General features: G+C 51.3%; 1 protein-coding gene and 1 long non-coding RNA gene across 2 annotated transcripts in view; one reads left to right on the top strand and one right to left on the bottom strand.

The window, feature by feature from the left end:
• Nucleotides 1-2,476: 2,476 nt before the first annotated feature.
• Nucleotides 2,477-6,840, bottom strand: LOC148225364 (uncharacterized). Its single transcript, XR_015806367.1, has 3 exons — nt 5,582-6,840; nt 3,695-3,794; nt 2,477-2,788 (listed from the first exon to the last, which is right to left on the bottom strand). It is a non-coding gene; the product is annotated as an uncharacterized LOC148225364 (long non-coding RNA).
• A 1,672-nt stretch (nt 6,841-8,512) lies between these two features.
• NR4A3 (nuclear receptor subfamily 4 group A member 3) overlaps nt 8,513-16,406 on the top strand; it is a 29,214-nt gene continuing 21,320 nt past the window's right edge. The window contains exons 1-3 of the mRNA XM_014875187.2: nt 8,513-8,906; nt 11,395-11,550; nt 14,136-15,022. Of these exons, the coding sequence (XP_014730673.1) occupies nt 14,138-15,022 (885 nt within the window). The 5' untranslated portion in view covers nt 8,513-8,906; nt 11,395-11,550; nt 14,136-14,137. The remainder of the gene's footprint in view (nt 8,907-11,394; nt 11,551-14,135; nt 15,023-16,406) is intronic.

The raw sequence follows: 16,406 nt of genomic DNA, 5'->3' as shown, positions 1-16,406 counted from the left end.
ACCTCCACTGATTTTCAGTTCCACTTGGTGCATCCTGTTTGCCTTTGTGAAGCTCAAACACTCAGAGGAGGATTTCTTAAGCAAGCAGAAGACAAGGCAAGGAATCTCTTTGCTGCCATTCTCCCCCTCATCTCATCTCCATCATTGAGACACATAGGCTTTCTGTAACTAGATCTCTGCTCTGTGTGCCCAGAAGCACTGATGATTGTTCTCTAAAACTATTTAGATGGGTTTGACTTTCGCTTATAGTTGTGATATTTCAAATTTTTTGCTATTTGAACCACACCATCATCTCATACATCACTCGACGTCTAAGTTTTTGTGTAGTTTTTGGTAACACACACTGATGTTTTGCTTGTTGCTGGGCAAGGCTTACACTAAGTTAAGGACTTTTCAGTTTCTCTCATCAACCCTCCAGTGAGTGGACTGGGCATGCAGAAGTCATGAGGGGACATGGCCAGGACAGCTGATCCCAACTGACCCAAGGGACATTCCATACCATATAGCATCATGCTGAGCACATAAAGCTGGGGAAAGCTTGGGAACAGGCTGGGCATTGGTCAGCAGGTGGTGAGCAGTTGCACTGTGCATTGCTTGTTCTGCATATTCTAAATAGTAGTGGTAGTAATAGGAGGAATGAGACTTTTCCTTCCATTTCTGTTGTATGAAACTGTCCTTATGCCAACCCATTAATTTTACCTTTTATTCCCCAATTCACTCCTCCATCTTGCTGTAGGGGGCATGTCATCGAGTGGCTGTGTGGTGCTTAGCTACCTGCCAGGTTAAACCAGGACATCTAAGCAGCACACCTGCACTCAGTGCACTTTGCTCCTTTTGTTCCTAAGTTTGTTTTGGCACTCCTCATTCCCACTATCTCCAGAGGGCTGTACAGAGTACTCGTAACACGGCTACTAGGCATGGCATTCCCAGCCCACTATGGGTTGCAGCAGCCCCAGCTTGCCAGTTTCATTCAAGTTTGGATTTCAAGATGATTTTCGTAACACGCAAGACTGGACTCTGAGCTTATCACCCTACTCCTGGAGCTGGGGCTGTAAGTTCAGGTGCATACATCACGATTTGGTCTTTCATATATAGTGCAGGGGGGTGGAAATGGAAATGGTTTCATTAGCTTGTTCTAGCAGCGTATTTCAGCTGATTCAGAGATGCCAGAAGGTTTAGACATGATTGAAGAAAGCTGATGCTTAAACTCCCTTAACCTGTGACGTGATACTAGTGCCCACTTCTGATCGTTAAGAAATGATAAGCTTGAGAGAAATAGTCTGGATCCTTTCAGGTAAATGATTCATTTCTTTGTATAAGAGAGAAAAAAAGAATTACTGCCATGGAGGGGTTTGAGGCCTTGTGCATTAGTAAGAAATAAACAATAATAGTAATTAGTTTTCATTTCTGTGCCTTTATTACCTAAACATTCTGTTGTTATTTTACAGATGGGAAACAGAGCAGGGAGAGGTAAATGAAATTGTGCAAAGGCACCAAGCCAGGACAGACATGAAGCAAAACGCAAACCTGGACAGCTGGGATCTCTCACTTCTCTCCTCAAACCCCTCATCCTACCTCTGCTGAAGAACTGCTATCCCTTGGGTCTTGGGAATGGGCAGTTCAGATAGCACAGTAGTGAGAAGACAAAGAAACAGACAGGGAAATAGTAGAAAATGCAGTCCAAGAAGAGATAAGAGAGATAGTAAATGAAATGCAATGCTCAATAAAATAGGAAGATCCATGGGTTTGGAAATCATTAGGAGCAAAACAAACAGAAAGACAATGTAATAAAAAGCAGATGAAATTGAAAAGATCTTAGAAAAAGTAAATAAGTAACAAGTTGTTGCTTTTGAGGAGCTATCCTTTATCAACAAAAATAGAAAGTGTGCAAAAAAGGCAGTGCCTGCTGAACAAGCCTAAATGATTATCTGGTATTAACTATTATTTCTTTTACAATGACAGGGTTGCATTTGTTTAGTACTTAATGTGGTAAGTAAAGAGATTCCATCTTAGGAATAAAGATTGACAATCCAGTCAAGAATAGAATGTAGAAATGAAGGGCCCAAAAGGAAGCCATAAAAATAAATAATAATTATAATTGCTGTAATTTTATTAATTATGAGATAGAAAAAATAGTTCATTTTGGGGTTTGTAAACCAGTCCCATGACCTTGATCCTTTATTAAAATCCATCTCTCTGTAATAAACATTACAGTTGGTGAGATCTTTGACTAGGATAAGATGAACTTCAGCCTTTTTCTTTTCTTCCCCACGCTCTCATTTTCTTTAAGTGAGCACAATCAAGTAAGATTGTCCTTTTGAAAGTATCAAGGCCAATGCAGTTCTTTTGTATCCATTATAAATCCAGTTTAAAGCCCCTTCATTATTACATAATTAATGTACTTAATTTAAGATCCCTCTGAATGCTCCTTCATCTCCTTATTTAATATAATCTGCTGTGCTTGCATGTCTGAACCTTGTCTGGTCCTGGCTTCTCCCATTCCTAATCAGCTCTTATGCTGGCAGTAGGAATTATACCCTCAACAGCCCCTCTGCTTAATATGATCACAGTTCAGTCTGTGGGCTTGTCTAAAAGGCAGTCGTTCCATTTGTTAATATGTGACCTCCTTTACTTTTAATTTTGGATCTCCACGACCAAGGAAGAATCGCCTATTGTCTTATAAGCCAGGCAAAGTGAACAGGCTGAGTCAGTCCAGGAATATTCAAGCCTCCCCATCTGTGGTATTGCAGAATTCCAAGGCAATTCCACCAGTTGGTGGAGCTTCTGTCTGGGAAAACAGAGCTATTGTGAACAAAGCATACTGTGCATATTTCTAACATTCATAAAAGACTGGGTTTGAATCATTTGAATCTTTCTCAAAACTTCTTCCTTTGGGGCAAAAATTTCCAATGCATGGCCACGATCCAATTATAGTCATTTGGAAAGTCTGAGCATAAACCATGCAACCATGTCTTTAACTAGTTGTGAAAAGAAAAGGTAAATGTTTGACTGTAAAAGTATGACACCAAGCTGAATTATATTGGGACTTGATTCAGTCAAGACCAGGACTCGGTTTTAGCAGGGCATGGCCTGCCAAATACACCACCAAAGACTAAGATAGGCCTTCCCCTCTTCCTCATCATGACCTCTCTATGACAAAGGCTCCATTCAAGCAAAGGAGACAGGATGAGTTCCTCTTTCAGACTGGAAACACCACAGTGATAAACTGGGTGTCCTGACAACCTTTTGTAGCATGCTACATCTCATCTGGAAATGTGCTGGCCTAACACTTTAAGGCAGCTGAGGCAGAGATGCTGTTCTAGGCTATCAAACTCTGCTAAGTTGTTGACCAAGGATCAGGATATTTTCAAGACTTTAGTCACCTTGATCAGAACCAGAGGTGTTACATTTATTTTCTGAACAACAGAATACCTCTGAAGGGCAGGATTCTGACTCAGACTATGTTTTAGATGATGAGATTAAAAGCTGCAGTGTTTTTTTCTAGTGCCCCATGCCCACAAATTCAGAAATCCAAATTAATCATCTAACCCTTCACATGCTTGCAGGGTGAGGAAAGAGTACGAAACAGACCAACTTCAACATGATGATAAAGGCCGTATCCCAAATCCCACCCATCTGGAACAAGGAAATGTAGCTCAGGACAGCAGGAAGTCTTAGGCTTGTAGAACCTTACCTCACCTATGAGATTTTTCAAAGACACAGCTGGAAGGAGACAGGTGCTAATTTCTGTTGTCTCTGTAGCTCTGACAATTACAGCACTGGAAAACATTACCCTAGAAAACAGAAGGTCGTGATTCAGCTCCTTTCTTATCTTAAGAAGACTCAAATCCACACTGACCTTTATCTGAAAGAATGGCCTCATCACCAGGTTATTGGTTGTCTAGGAAGGCATGGAGGGAAAAAGGAACTTTAACATAAAAATCATGCTCAATCAGTCAAGAAAGTTCTCTTAAGGCCATGACAGTATTTTTATACTATAGGTGTGTAATTTAAAATAATACAAGCCATCCTTGGAGCAGAAACGGATAGGATAGGCAGATCTCCATCCTAGCAGACAGCCTGAAGCACTAGACTACAGTGCTTGCACGCAAACCTGAAAGTGGTTTCACCACTTCAAACAAGGTGGTTGAGATACCACCCAGAATGATGCAGGGATTACAGCAATCTCCTGGGAGGTGGGGAATGTAGGTTGAGTTTCCCCATTTCCACCCTTGCCTCCCTGCCCCAGACAAACTAAGTGAATCTGAATGTCCTGATTTCTGTGGATGTGCTGAAACTACTGAGCTATTGTGTATTTTAGATGCACCAGCCAACTCCTCTTTGGGGTTTCCCTAAAGTCTGGCATTTAGGCAGATGAACAGTTGTTTTCTATATCCTTGAGGAAGGTAGGAAATTTTATTTTAAAAAATGCCACGGAATACTCTTTGCATAGGAGGCTAGACTAGATGCCGTTTCTATGGTACTACTGTATCATAGAATGGCCTGGGCTGGAATGGATCCTAAAGATCATGTAGTTCTAACCCCCCCGTCATAGGCAGGGAACCTTACACAAGACCAGGTTGCTCAAAGCCCTATCCAGCCTAGTCTTAAACACCTCCAGGGATGGGGAATTCATAACATCTCTGGGCAACCTATTCCAGTGCCTCAGCATCCTCACAGTAAAGAATTTCTTCCTAATACCTAACCTAAATCTGCCCTCCTTCAGCTTAAGGTCATTCCCCCTTATCTTATCACTGTCCGATTCAGGTGCCTCTGGATAGATGGCAGCCAGTCAGGATTTTAGAAGTTTGATTTGGGTATCCTAACCCTAAAGACAGTGACATTTCATTGCCTTGGCCCCAGAAATCTGCAGCCTAAAGTTTGGCTCTGGTCTTGGGGAAGCCAAGCAAATTCTGATAAGGAGTTGTCATCAAATTATTTGGCCATAAATGCAAACACGTGGCTGGGCACTGAAAGTGAACCCCTCAGCCTCTCCACACTGTCTGTTCCCAGTCTTCAGTCTCCCCAACTCTGGCAGCACCCAGCAAACATCTCTCAACAACCTTCCCCACTTCCTGGAGCTTTATTTCACCCAAGGCCTGCTTCATACTGCTGCAGGCTTCCTCCCGTTGTTGCAGTGCCTGGTTTTATTATTCCGAGTTATCCAGTAAGCCCTGGGAATGACATCCTTCTGGCCCTCACTCCTGCACGGCCGCCTCCAGCGAATCAAGCTGTGTACACACCAGTTAGACAATTTGCCTGCTGTTGTTCCTGTCCCCTTATCTCTCCCCTCCCCGCCCTGGTGTTAATGCTTAATGGATTGGGAGTTCCTTGCACGAAGAACTTCCTTTTCGCCTCATGGGAAGCACGCAGCGTATAGTGAGTGACCTCTCATGTCATAAATAACTGCAGGACAGCAGACCGTGCTCTCCCTAGAGGGAATCGCTGCCTTGGATCGGTCGGTGAGCAAGTGCCCAGCTCCCTGCACAACACCCGCATCTGCCCGAGGCATATAGTGTACTCAGTGCCACTTCCTAATCATTTTCTCCAAATATCCCATTTCCTGTTCTTTAAATAGTACCTCAAAGATTATTTTAAAGGCTTTCAAAACACTCTTGCCGCCGGTTTTGGGTTTGGAGTGGGTTTTGTTGGTTGGGGGTTTTTTTTAGCCTTCTTGCATGACGATATTTTCACGTCGTGGGAGACAGGAACAGCTCGAGGAAGCTGCGAAGTTGCACGGAGTACCCGGGGGAGGAAAGGCGGGGGGGCAATACGGTTTCTAGGACAGTCCACCTGGCACCGACGTTTTGTTCTTGCACACACTTTCAGTTCGGAGCTGCGAGTTTCGGGATGACTCTGTAACTTTGTACCCCTCTCGGGGGTAGCCCGCCCGGGGTGGGGGGGACGAGGGGCCCCGGAGGGCGGCGGCGCTCCGCGGAGTCCCTTTCCCAGCAGAGAAGTCGAGATGCAAAGAAGAAATGACAGCATGGAAAGCGGAGTATTTTTATCGGGGCCAGTGCCCCGGGTGAGGGGTGGGCGGAAAGTGCCACCCTCTCTGTGGCTCTCCTCCCTTGCCCTCAGCCGCCCACGCCGGCAGCGGCATCAAAGGGAATCTCCCTTGTCGCGCCGTGTCAGCACCGGGGATGAGCGCACCGGCCTGTCATGGCATTTTCGCTTCTCCCGGCGCTTACTCAACAGGCGGGAGGGGAGGAAGGGCTGGTTTGCAGGGGGGGCGGGGGGAGGACTCCCAACCAGCGCCGCTTCTGCCATGAGGTCACCGCGGCGCTATGCGCTGTGCCCGCCGCCGCCCCTGCTCCGCTCCGTTGCGTCAGGCAGGGGGTATCCCCGCCGCGGCCGACCGCGCGGGGCATCCCCGCCGCGGAAACACCCCGCGCTGCCACGCGTGTCCCTCGCCGGCGGGGCGGGGGGGTGACCCTGCCTCCATCCCCTCCGTCGCCTCCGCACCACCACCCCCTTCGCGCAGCGGGCGCTGGGCCGTCGCTCGGGAATGTCAACAGTGCAGTGTCGCCGGGGGCCGCGCAGGGATGGCATGCGATGCGATGGGGAGGAAAGGCAGCGCACTGTACCGAGGGAATCGCACCGAGGCGGCCACGCGGAGGGGAACTCCAGTCACAGCCACCAAGAGACTTTTTTTTAATTTTTTTTTTTCGGAGGGAGCCGGGTCTGGCAACTCCGCCGGCGTCCGGCTGCGGCATTCCCCCCCGCGGTGGGGGGGCTGCCGGGAGGATGGGTGTGCGCGCCGAGGTCCCCGTGCGCTGCCCCGCACTCCACCCCCTGCGCAGAGGAAGCCGGGCAGGGGCGTGGCCCCACGACAATGGGACTCGCCGGCGCTATAAATACCCGCCCGCATCTATATTTGGTTTGGCCGGATCACAACCGGGGGGGGGGGGGCGGGAGGGGGTGTCCCAAAAATAGCCCCGCGCACCCGCCCGCCGCCGCCGCCGCTCAATGGACTCCGGCCCCGCCCCCTCCCTCGCGCGCGATCCCGAGCGCCTCGCGCGGGGCCCGGCGGGGCTAAATTTAGCAACGCCGCTTGCGTCAATGACGCGGCCGCCGTGCGTCAGCCCCGCCGCGCCCCGCCCCTCGGAACGGGGCCCGCCGCGTCCTGTGCGTGGATTGGCCGCGGCGGCGGCACGAGGGCGGTGACGTGGGGGCGCGGGCTGGCCCCCGCCGGGGGCCGGCGGCGTCCGGAGGGGAAGCGCGGCCGCGCGGGGAGCCCGGCGGGTTCCCCCGCGGGGGGAGCGGGGTCTGGCAGAGCCGCGGCCCCGGAGGGAGGGAGCGAGGGAGGGACGCCCCGGCGTCCGCGGGAAGACGGCGCGCACCGCCTCGGGAAGGGGATCCCGGGGTCGGACGTTGCCTCCGCTCCGCCGGTCCGCGGCACCCGCCGAGCCCTGCGCCTGCCCCGACTTTGCCTCCCGAGGAGAGAGCACGCTCCGCGGTGGTGCCGGCGGCGGGATGGTGGAGCGAGAGGCAAAGCGAAAGTGCCACCGCTGCCGCCGGTCCTTCCTCCTCGGGGCGGCAGGCGCCTCGTCCGCCCCGGCTCCCGTCCGTCGGGAGATCTCTTTGGCGGAGCCCCTCTGTGCGAAGTACTAGCGCAGCACCGGCCGTCACGGCTGCGGTGACGGTCGCGAACATCCAGGCTGCCGGCGGTGGATGTAAACACGGCACCGGGCACGGCGGCGGGCGGCTGCTGCCAGCGGACACAGCGGGGGAGTCGTCCGCCGCCAGCCCGGTGCCCCGGACAGACACACGGACACCGAAAGACACTCGGACACAGGCAGTCACAAGCAGGCGGCAGCCCGGACGCTTCTCAGGGCCGCTCGCATTAGTGCCGGCTCTGTGAGCGGCACCTCTCGCAACCTGCTCCTTGCTCCTGCGCACTGGAAAGTTTCGAAAGAAAAGAAAAAGAGAGTGGAAAAAAAAGGAAAAAAGAAGAAAAAAAAAGAAAAAGTGGGAGAAGAGAAAATAATAGGGAAAAAAATTAAAAGGCAAAAAGAAAAAACGTTTTTAAAAATGAAAAATAAAAAAGTGAAAGAAACCTTTACTAATTAGTCCTAAAAGTTCCACTAAGTAATCAAGCAAAGCTCTTTTCATTTGAGCCACTTCAGTAAAGATACAATAATTTTGTTATTAGCACTATCTTAATAATAATAATGATTATTAATATTATTATCAGACTTGGGAACGAATCGCTAGGCTGCGACGGGCAGGCGGCCCCGAGGCGGCCGGCCGGCCGGCCGTGCCGTCCCGCTGCCGGCGGCTCAGCACGGCTCTGCCGGAGCTCCGCACCGCTCCACACCTCTCGGCTGTGCACGGCTCGGCTCGGCGCGGCGCGGTGCAGCGGGAGCGCGGCGCACACACTGGGGCGGGGGGGGGGGGGGGTCAGTAGCGTCAGGCTCCCATGGCGTCACTATTGACGTTTCGCATTCCAGCCGCTCTATGGAGAGGCCGCTAGGGCTCCTCTCACATAAATGACGTTCAGAGAGAGGGAGCGGGAGAGCAGCGCAGAGAGGCGCCTCCGTCCCCTCTCTCCGGCGCAGGCACACGCGCACCCCGGGGCACTCGCACCGGGACGCGGGCACAGGTCCCGGCCCGGCTCCCGCCGCACACACACAAAGGCACATCGCGGCGGCGGCGGCCGCTCGGCATCCCTCGCCCGCCCGCCTGCTCACTCCCTCCCTTCGCCCGGGGACGGGCTCCTGGCTCCTCAGGCTTTTTCAATCCTTTTCCATGCCTCGGGATAACGCACCCTCTGGACCTGCAGCTACCCGGAGTCTGAGGGATTTTGTGTCTCGGATCCTGCCGCTGGACAGCGCCTACACACGCCTTTAAGGAAGCGGGCACCTACAAACTAGATGTAAAGACGGAACCTCCACAGCAACCGAGTACGTATGCGAGTGAACGGGAGCGGCTGAGGGAGAGGGACAGCGCGGCGTGTCCCCACTCCGTGAAAGTTATGCCGCCGGGGTAGAGATGCTGGGGAGATGCCGGCGGCGAGCGATGCGGCTCAGCCGACGCGCTGCCGTGCCGGGCTCTCGCTGAAACTTTTCCCTCACCTTCCCCCCCTCCTCCCCCATCTTCCCCGTGGATGCTCAATTGCCGCTCGTCTTCCGAGCCTCGCTGCCTTCTCGGCAACTCCTGCCGTGCGCGGGGCACTGCTGCCCCTCGCAAACGGGAGGGCTATGGTTGAGCGGAGCGGGAGCCGGAGCCGGTGGTACTAAGGTATTTCTGCTAGTTGTTGTCATGGAAATGATGCTGCCGGCGGCGGCGGGGAGTTTACAGCGCCGGTGATGAATGGCAGCAATTTGTCTCCTTCCTTTAGCCGCGCTTGGGAAATAGGTGGTTCTGTTTGCACAAGTTCAGCTGTCTAATAGGGACGGCGAGGCAGGTTGAGCTCATCTCACTTTGGGAGACAGCAGCTCCCCTCGGCAGCCCAAAGAGCTCGCCCAAGAGGTAATTGCTGGAATGTGACATATTGTATTGAAATGAGACGGGATGTTTGCACGGCACGTCTGCCCGGCATCTGCTCTTCGGAAATGTGCACTTTTCCCTTCGGAGGTCAGAAGTGGTAACGAGGGGCCGCGGTGCCCCGGCACGGGCGGTACCGTGCGGGGACGCTGGGTTGCGCCGCCGCTGCCCCGCTCCCTGCCCCCGCGGCGCCTCTCGCCTTTGCCTTCTCGCCTTAATAGCTGCGAAAGAAGTTTCAGTCTTGGAAAGAGGCGAGAAAGCGCGGGCGTTGGGTTGTGATATTATGCAGAGAGACAGTTATGGGGGCAGCATTATCGCGATAGTCTGTCCCGGGCAGAGATGCCGCTCACCTTAGCCCGGCTAGTTAAGAACGCAGTTACTTAACTTGCAGTTTTTGGATACGATGGAATCCGTGCGAGAATATTTCCCAGGGAAAGGGCGTAAAACAGTGTTTTATGCAGGGAGATTGGTGTGTTGGGATAGGATTTTTTTTCTCCAGGAAAAAAAAAAGTTTGGGAATGAATCGCTAACTTTTATCCAAGCCGCTTCACTCGATTACATTCTTCGCCCTATTTTTCTCTCCTCCGTGGAGACCGTTGTATGCTGGAGTCAAGCCCCGGTAAAAAACAATGGACTAAACCAGACCAGACGATTTCTTCGGAGGTGAATCTCACGCGATCCCGTGGATATTTGCTGGAGTGACCGTGCGGCTCGGGGCGATCCCTCCCACTCCCCCCCCCAAAAAAAATCGCCAGTTAACCGGCCGTGGAAATCCAGCACGAAACTTTTTAATTGAATGGAGCTTCCCCCTCCGCAGTCCCTCCCGGGTAAATGAAGGTTTCGAAACTCGCCTGAAGAAGTCACAATCACAATGGAGTATTTCACGGTTTCCTCCTCATATTACAGGGTGGGGAGGGGTGTCACTCGGGGCTGAATGTAAAGTGCACGGAGGAAGAAAAGAGCTTTGACAAGGGTAGTTATTTCCTCCTAATTTACAGCCCTTACGGCCCTGCGCTCCTGGCTCGGGCGGCGGCAGCCCGGAGGGGTGCTGCGTGGTTAAAAGCGCAGCGAGTGTCTCTAGGTAACCGGCGGCTCGGGGGGGCAGAGGAGCCCTAGGGCGCTCCGCGCCGAGCGGGAAACCGCCTCGCAGGAGCTCGTGAGGGAACAAAACCCTCGGGAGAGAAAGGGATGAGCTGACAGGCACTTAACACCCCGGGAGCTGGCGGGGGTTCAAAGGCGAGGGGCGCGGGGAAGGCAAAAGAAAGACAAGGAGTGGGAGAAAGAGTCGCCGGGGAGCGGCTCCCGTGGGCAGGGGCCGGCGCGGCCGCGCATCCCCCGCGCTGCCGCGGAGCCCGGTTAGCAGCGCCCAGAGGGTCGGGGGGAGGCGGCTGGGCTGCGCTCTTTCCCCCGCGCCGGCGATGATGGGCCCGGAGACACCGCACAGGGTTAGCCGGGCCGGCAGGACACCCCGCAAGTCTGGCCGGTACCTTGCATAGAAACTCCCAGCCTGCTTTTCCCCGGTCTCTGCATGCCAAAAAGAGAAAGTTCTCACGGGGAAGTGGACGCTCGGGATGCTGTCCCGCTGGCTGTAGTCACCCCACCCGGGGTTCTCCTCTTGCCTTCCCCAGGCTCCTCTCTCGGAGAACAAACCGGGGGCTCGGTTGTCCCAGCCCGGTGCTCTCTGCCTTTTGTGTGATGAGGGAGCGGGAACCGGCAGGAATGCGCTCCCCGGCCGGCTCCCTCTTCCCACCCGCGGGGCGAGGCGGGGGATTGCCGTGCGATCGCCAGGGACGGTCCCCACCACGTCCCCCCGGGGCGCCGCGGCGGGAGGGAGGCGGGGGACTCCCCTCTGCCCGCCGGGCACCGCCGCCCCTGACTGTGCCTTGTCTCTCTGCCGGCGGACAGAGCCCGGGTCGGAAGAGCGCCCCCCGCCCAGGCCAGGCCCCGGGCCCGCCTCCGCAGAGAGGTCCCAGCCGGCACCCACCCCGCCGCCGCCGCCGCCCGCCGCCGCCTCCGTCCGCACCTCCAGCCCCACCATTCAGCGCGCAAGATACCCACCAGGTAAGCTGCCGCTCCGGGAGAAGGGCAGGACGAGAAGGAGGAGGAGAGGGGTGCGGGAGCTTCTGGCGCGGCCCCTATCCTTCCCAAATCCCTTTGGCATTATCGGCCCCCGACGTCCCGGGGAGCTTAAATCCCAAAAGGATCAGAGCAGCGCATGCCTTTCGCAGCGCTTTTGGTGGTGCCGTGCCTGGGCACACGAGGTTGCGAGCCCGTGCCCAAGACGTGCCAGATTTAAGGGCAAGCTGGTTGGAGGTGCTAGTGTCCCTGTGAGGAGCACAGTTTACCTGGCGTTAAGCTGAGCATCTTTTACCTCAAGTTCTCGCAAAGAAAGCAAAACGCCTTGGTAATAGCACCTGGTAATGTCCCTGCCATGATGCTTTTACCCATTCATTTAGGTTTTGATGACAGGTTGCTCTTCAATGCACCTCCTATGGGGCATATTATTTTATTGTTTTAATATTGTTGGATAAAGACAAAAAAATCCTAGGTTATTTACTTTGCAGGGGAATTAATACTGGTGCCCTAAGTGGAAAAGTAGGGGTTAGACACAGACAAGTGCGTTGGCAAAAGGCGAGGTAGGAGGAGTCCCACAGAGCCAGGAGAGACCAGACCTTTAGGTTAGGGATATTTTTTCAGTCCTCCGGTCAGAGTTATTTTAGATTTCTGTTTTTCTACTCCACTTTGCATAGAATTCAGTGGCATAACTCTGTTATGCTCAGAAAAATGCAGAAAAAAAAAGGCATAATGATCTGTTCCCTTGAACTCCTGCTTATTTTCTGAGCTAGCTAAAAAGCCTTTTTCCTTCGTAGAGCTGTGTATCAACACGTCCACTTGTGACATTAGCTGTGAGCTCATTCTGTTGTGTTCCTCCGTCAGTTCTCAGTGGAGGTGTGTGGAAAGAATGTCTTTCCCTTTTTAATTTCATTAAGCACTGATCACTATGTTTTAACAGCCAGTCCTTAAATTAACAAATGATAGTGATATGACTTGCCAGGAAATGTGTGTGCGTGGAATGGCATGGGCAGAAATTGACAGGAAAAAAAAAGAGAACAGTAAAATAATACATAAATAACATTGGGAGGCAAGGCTTAGGGGAGGGTTCCCCTGCCTTCTTCTTCAAGCTTTTGGATTTAAGGCAAGGAAGGTCTTAATTTCAGGAAACAGCACTGATTTTTTTTCTCAGATTTTAGTGTTTTCTCGAGACGAAGAAAGATGTGAATGGTTTGTGACAGCGTGATAATTCAAATTTGGTGCTTGGTTTAAATATCTTTATCTGCAAAGCGGGCAGGAAAGAATTAAAAGTTGATTTAACACAAATTATTTGGATTCCTGCATGCCAGGAGTGAATATTTTAAAATTGTAAGTGGAAAGAGCTTTCTTAAAATAATGAGGAAAATCTCATTATTTTCAAGGCAAGTTTGTTTCTTTTTTTAAACATGAATTATTTCTCAAGTGCTTCTGGAATATAAATTACCATGATTAAAAAGAGATGAACTGCACTTAATTTTGATATACATTTTATCCATATTTACTTTTCTCTTTATGAGAAGATTTATACTAATTGATGCATTTTATTCCTCTGCTGTGGAACCAAAATACACCACACACTTCGAGTTACAAATATTGGCCTAGAGTCTCACAGTGTTTAGTCAGGCAAGCCTCAGTGAATTGCAGAATTGGGTCTATTATTTCCTGTGACCAGCAAATTACATGGCAGACTAGTAGGAAATGTAAAAGAAAATAACAATCAGATCTTTTTAGCCAGGCACTGTGTTGCTTCAACCATCCCAGCTATCAGTGAATTGCATTAAGTTTCATGACTAATGAATAAAACCTACTGTATTATTGGCCTCAACCTTGCTTTCACATGAAAACAGAAATACCACATACCTTTTATCCTGCATTTTTGCAAATTGAAAGGGATGTTGTACCCTCCACTTTTTAAAGGAGAACATTCTACCAGAGATAAGCCTTAAAACTAATAATGAGACAGCAACCGTAAATTATTAGCTGACTAGAAATATTCTTCAAAGGTCAGGTCCAGAGCTGAGTAAGCAAAATTGGTGTTTGCAAGTCCTGAGTAGCAAATCTTGTGATTTGAGTAATTCCTCTGACATGCACTGCAGATGCTGCTTCTTTTAAAATAAGTATAATTTTTAATATTATGCATTTGATAATCTCGTTTACCCTTCATGAAAATTTTACAGCATGATTGCATGCATAGAGAGATAGATTTAGAGTCATAAACTGTTCTCGTTCTGCTTATCTAATTCTCATTGACACCTATGTATATTAAGCAGCAGATGTAGGGCAGCTTGAGATGGATTCTTCTCTTACTGACACTGGTATAAATGCGAGTTTCTCCCTTGGCTAGACGAGAGCAGGCTCCATAGTACCGAATGCTTAGTCGATCCCTGATACATATTTCTTGTAGAAAGGAAAAGGCTCGAGGCTAATTTAAATGTCCGAAAGGGAGCTGGGTGCCTATCTGAGCTCTGGGAAAACTTCTAGGAAAGAAGTTTGTGATGGCCTGGGCATGGCCTGGTGCGCTGGCCTTGTTGTTCACGTGCCCTTTGCCCTTGCAGATATGCCCTGTGTGCAAGCGCAGTATAGTCCTTCACCGCCCGGTTCGAATTATGCATCCCAGACCTACGCGTATGGCTCCGAGTACAGCTCAGACATCATGAACCCTGACTATGCCAAGCTGACCATGGACCTGAGCAGTACCGAAATCACTGCCACTGCCACCACCTCCCTTCCCAGCTTCAGCACCTTTATGGAGGGTTACTCTGGCAGCTATGAGCTCAAGCCTTCCTGCCTCTACCAAATGCAAACTGCCTCCTCTGGCCAGAGGCCCCTCATAAAGATGGAAGACACCCGGCTGTCGCCGTACCAGCCCTCACTGCCCCCATCTACAGACGAGGGCATGCCCAGCACTTCCATGTACTTCAAGCAATCTCCACCCTCCACGCCCACCACACCCGGCTTCCCTGCTCACCAGGGCCTGTGGGACGAGCCCCCGCTGCAGCCCACGCAGACTTGCCTGCCTCCCGGCCACCTGATGGACGCCAGCCCCATGAAGACCGTGCCTCCGCGCTTCCCTCTCTTCCACTTCAAGCACTCGCCTCCGCACACGCCGTCCGCGGCCGCCCACATGTGCTACGACCCTGCCTCCCTCAGCCTGCCCCTGGGCTCCGACAGGCCCGCCGCCAGCCAGGCTCCCATGGAGGGCCATTCCTACGGGCTTCACCTGGCCAAAAGACCAGCCACCTTAGCCTTCTCACCACTCGGCCTCAACGCAGCCACCTCCAGCCTGATGGGGGAGAGCAGCGGGAGCGGCAGCAGCGGCCTCCCGTCCCCGCCCAGCAGGAGCTCCTCGTCCGGGGAAGGCACCTGCGCCGTCTGTGGAGATAATGCCGCCTGCCAGCACTACGGCGTGCGGACGTGCGAGGGCTGCAAGGGCTTTTTCAAGGTGAGAGCTCCGCGCTGTGCTCCCCTCCCTGCTTGCTCCCACCCCCTCTGTCCCCACACGCTCCTGGTCCTGACCCGGGCCTTCGGGGACATCGTGTGTTAAAGCCCCAGCAGGGTGGAAGGGGCACCCAAAGGTTTTGAAGAAGGTCAAGGAAAGCCCTCTGTAGGATAAAAGGAACAGCCAGTCTCTGCTGAGAAGAGGCCATGGTTGTGTTCTGGGGGAACCACATCCAGCATTCCTCAATGAAACACAGGTCATCCCAGTTTAAGCTGTAAACTGCATTTATTCTGTATTGAAACTCATCTGGAGTCCATTCAGCCCGGGTTTTACTCAGTCACCAATTCCAATTATACTTTATTGTTAGATGAGAACAGAAACCCTGAAATCGTAAAGTCCACTTAATATTTAAGGTGGTGGCAGCGGTGCCGTTTTTTGTCCGGGGTAGTTGGCGTGAGGAGGAATGCAGGGTGATCAGCACCAGGAAGAAACTGGTTTCACTCATGGGACAAACCCAAGTACTTGTAGTTGCTTTTGGTTGCTGCCTTGTCCTTATCCTTCAGCTCGGGAGCCCGGGGAGTCCTCACCAGGGGAAAGCTGCCTGCAGAGCAGTGACTAAGCACTGCACAGGGTCCTGCTGCCTGCCCTGCCACGAGGGCAGCTTTGCAGCTGAATAGCAACACGAATAACTTACACACGGCAATTTCTCAGTAGAAATTTTGTGCTTATATTTTCAAGAGCTGAATATGTCTTTTGATCTTAGTTTTGGGTGCTTTGTAATTTCAGCAGACTGAGTCCAGATTCTAGTATTAATTTCAGAAATAGCTTGTTTAAGTGAAGAGCTTGTGATTGACTTTGGGTAGGATGGTTCTGGGCAGCAAGTTTAAGATTTGAAACGTTTGGGGTTGATTTTGTATATTTTTTTCTTGCTAAGATAGCAGTTATGCCAGTGTTCTGGTAAAATATACAGTGGGAACAAAAACAGTCCCAAAATATTTGGGGGGAGGGCTTACAACATTTTATTGTGGGTGGAGCTGTCAGTGTAACTTAATAATAATCCTTTGACCACATGGTAACATATACCTCTCCTATAAAACTAATTTGTTATTTAAATACAACTAGAAAAGGGAACACAAATAGCATGGAAATAGCAGCTCTTGTTATCCCAAACCTACCCCTGTGGAAATCAATAGCATATCCTTGAGTTGTAGCAGTACCTTGTTCTGCAAAATCAAACTGTTTTCAGCTCCAAATCACAATGAACAATATTTGCTGTATCTCTTATATTTAGTACATTGAGGCTGTTATTTGATAACAAACACAAATTATGGAATAAAAATTATCCATTAATTTAATTTCAGGTAAATATTTAATATTGAATGTTGAG

Source organism: Sturnus vulgaris, chromosome 1, assembly GCF_052056855.1.
Source record: "Sturnus vulgaris isolate bStuVul1 chromosome 1, bStuVul1.hap1, whole genome shotgun sequence".
Classification (NCBI taxonomy): Eukaryota; Metazoa; Chordata; class Aves; order Passeriformes; family Sturnidae; genus Sturnus; species Sturnus vulgaris.
This window is presented reverse-complemented; position numbering and strand designations above follow the sequence as displayed.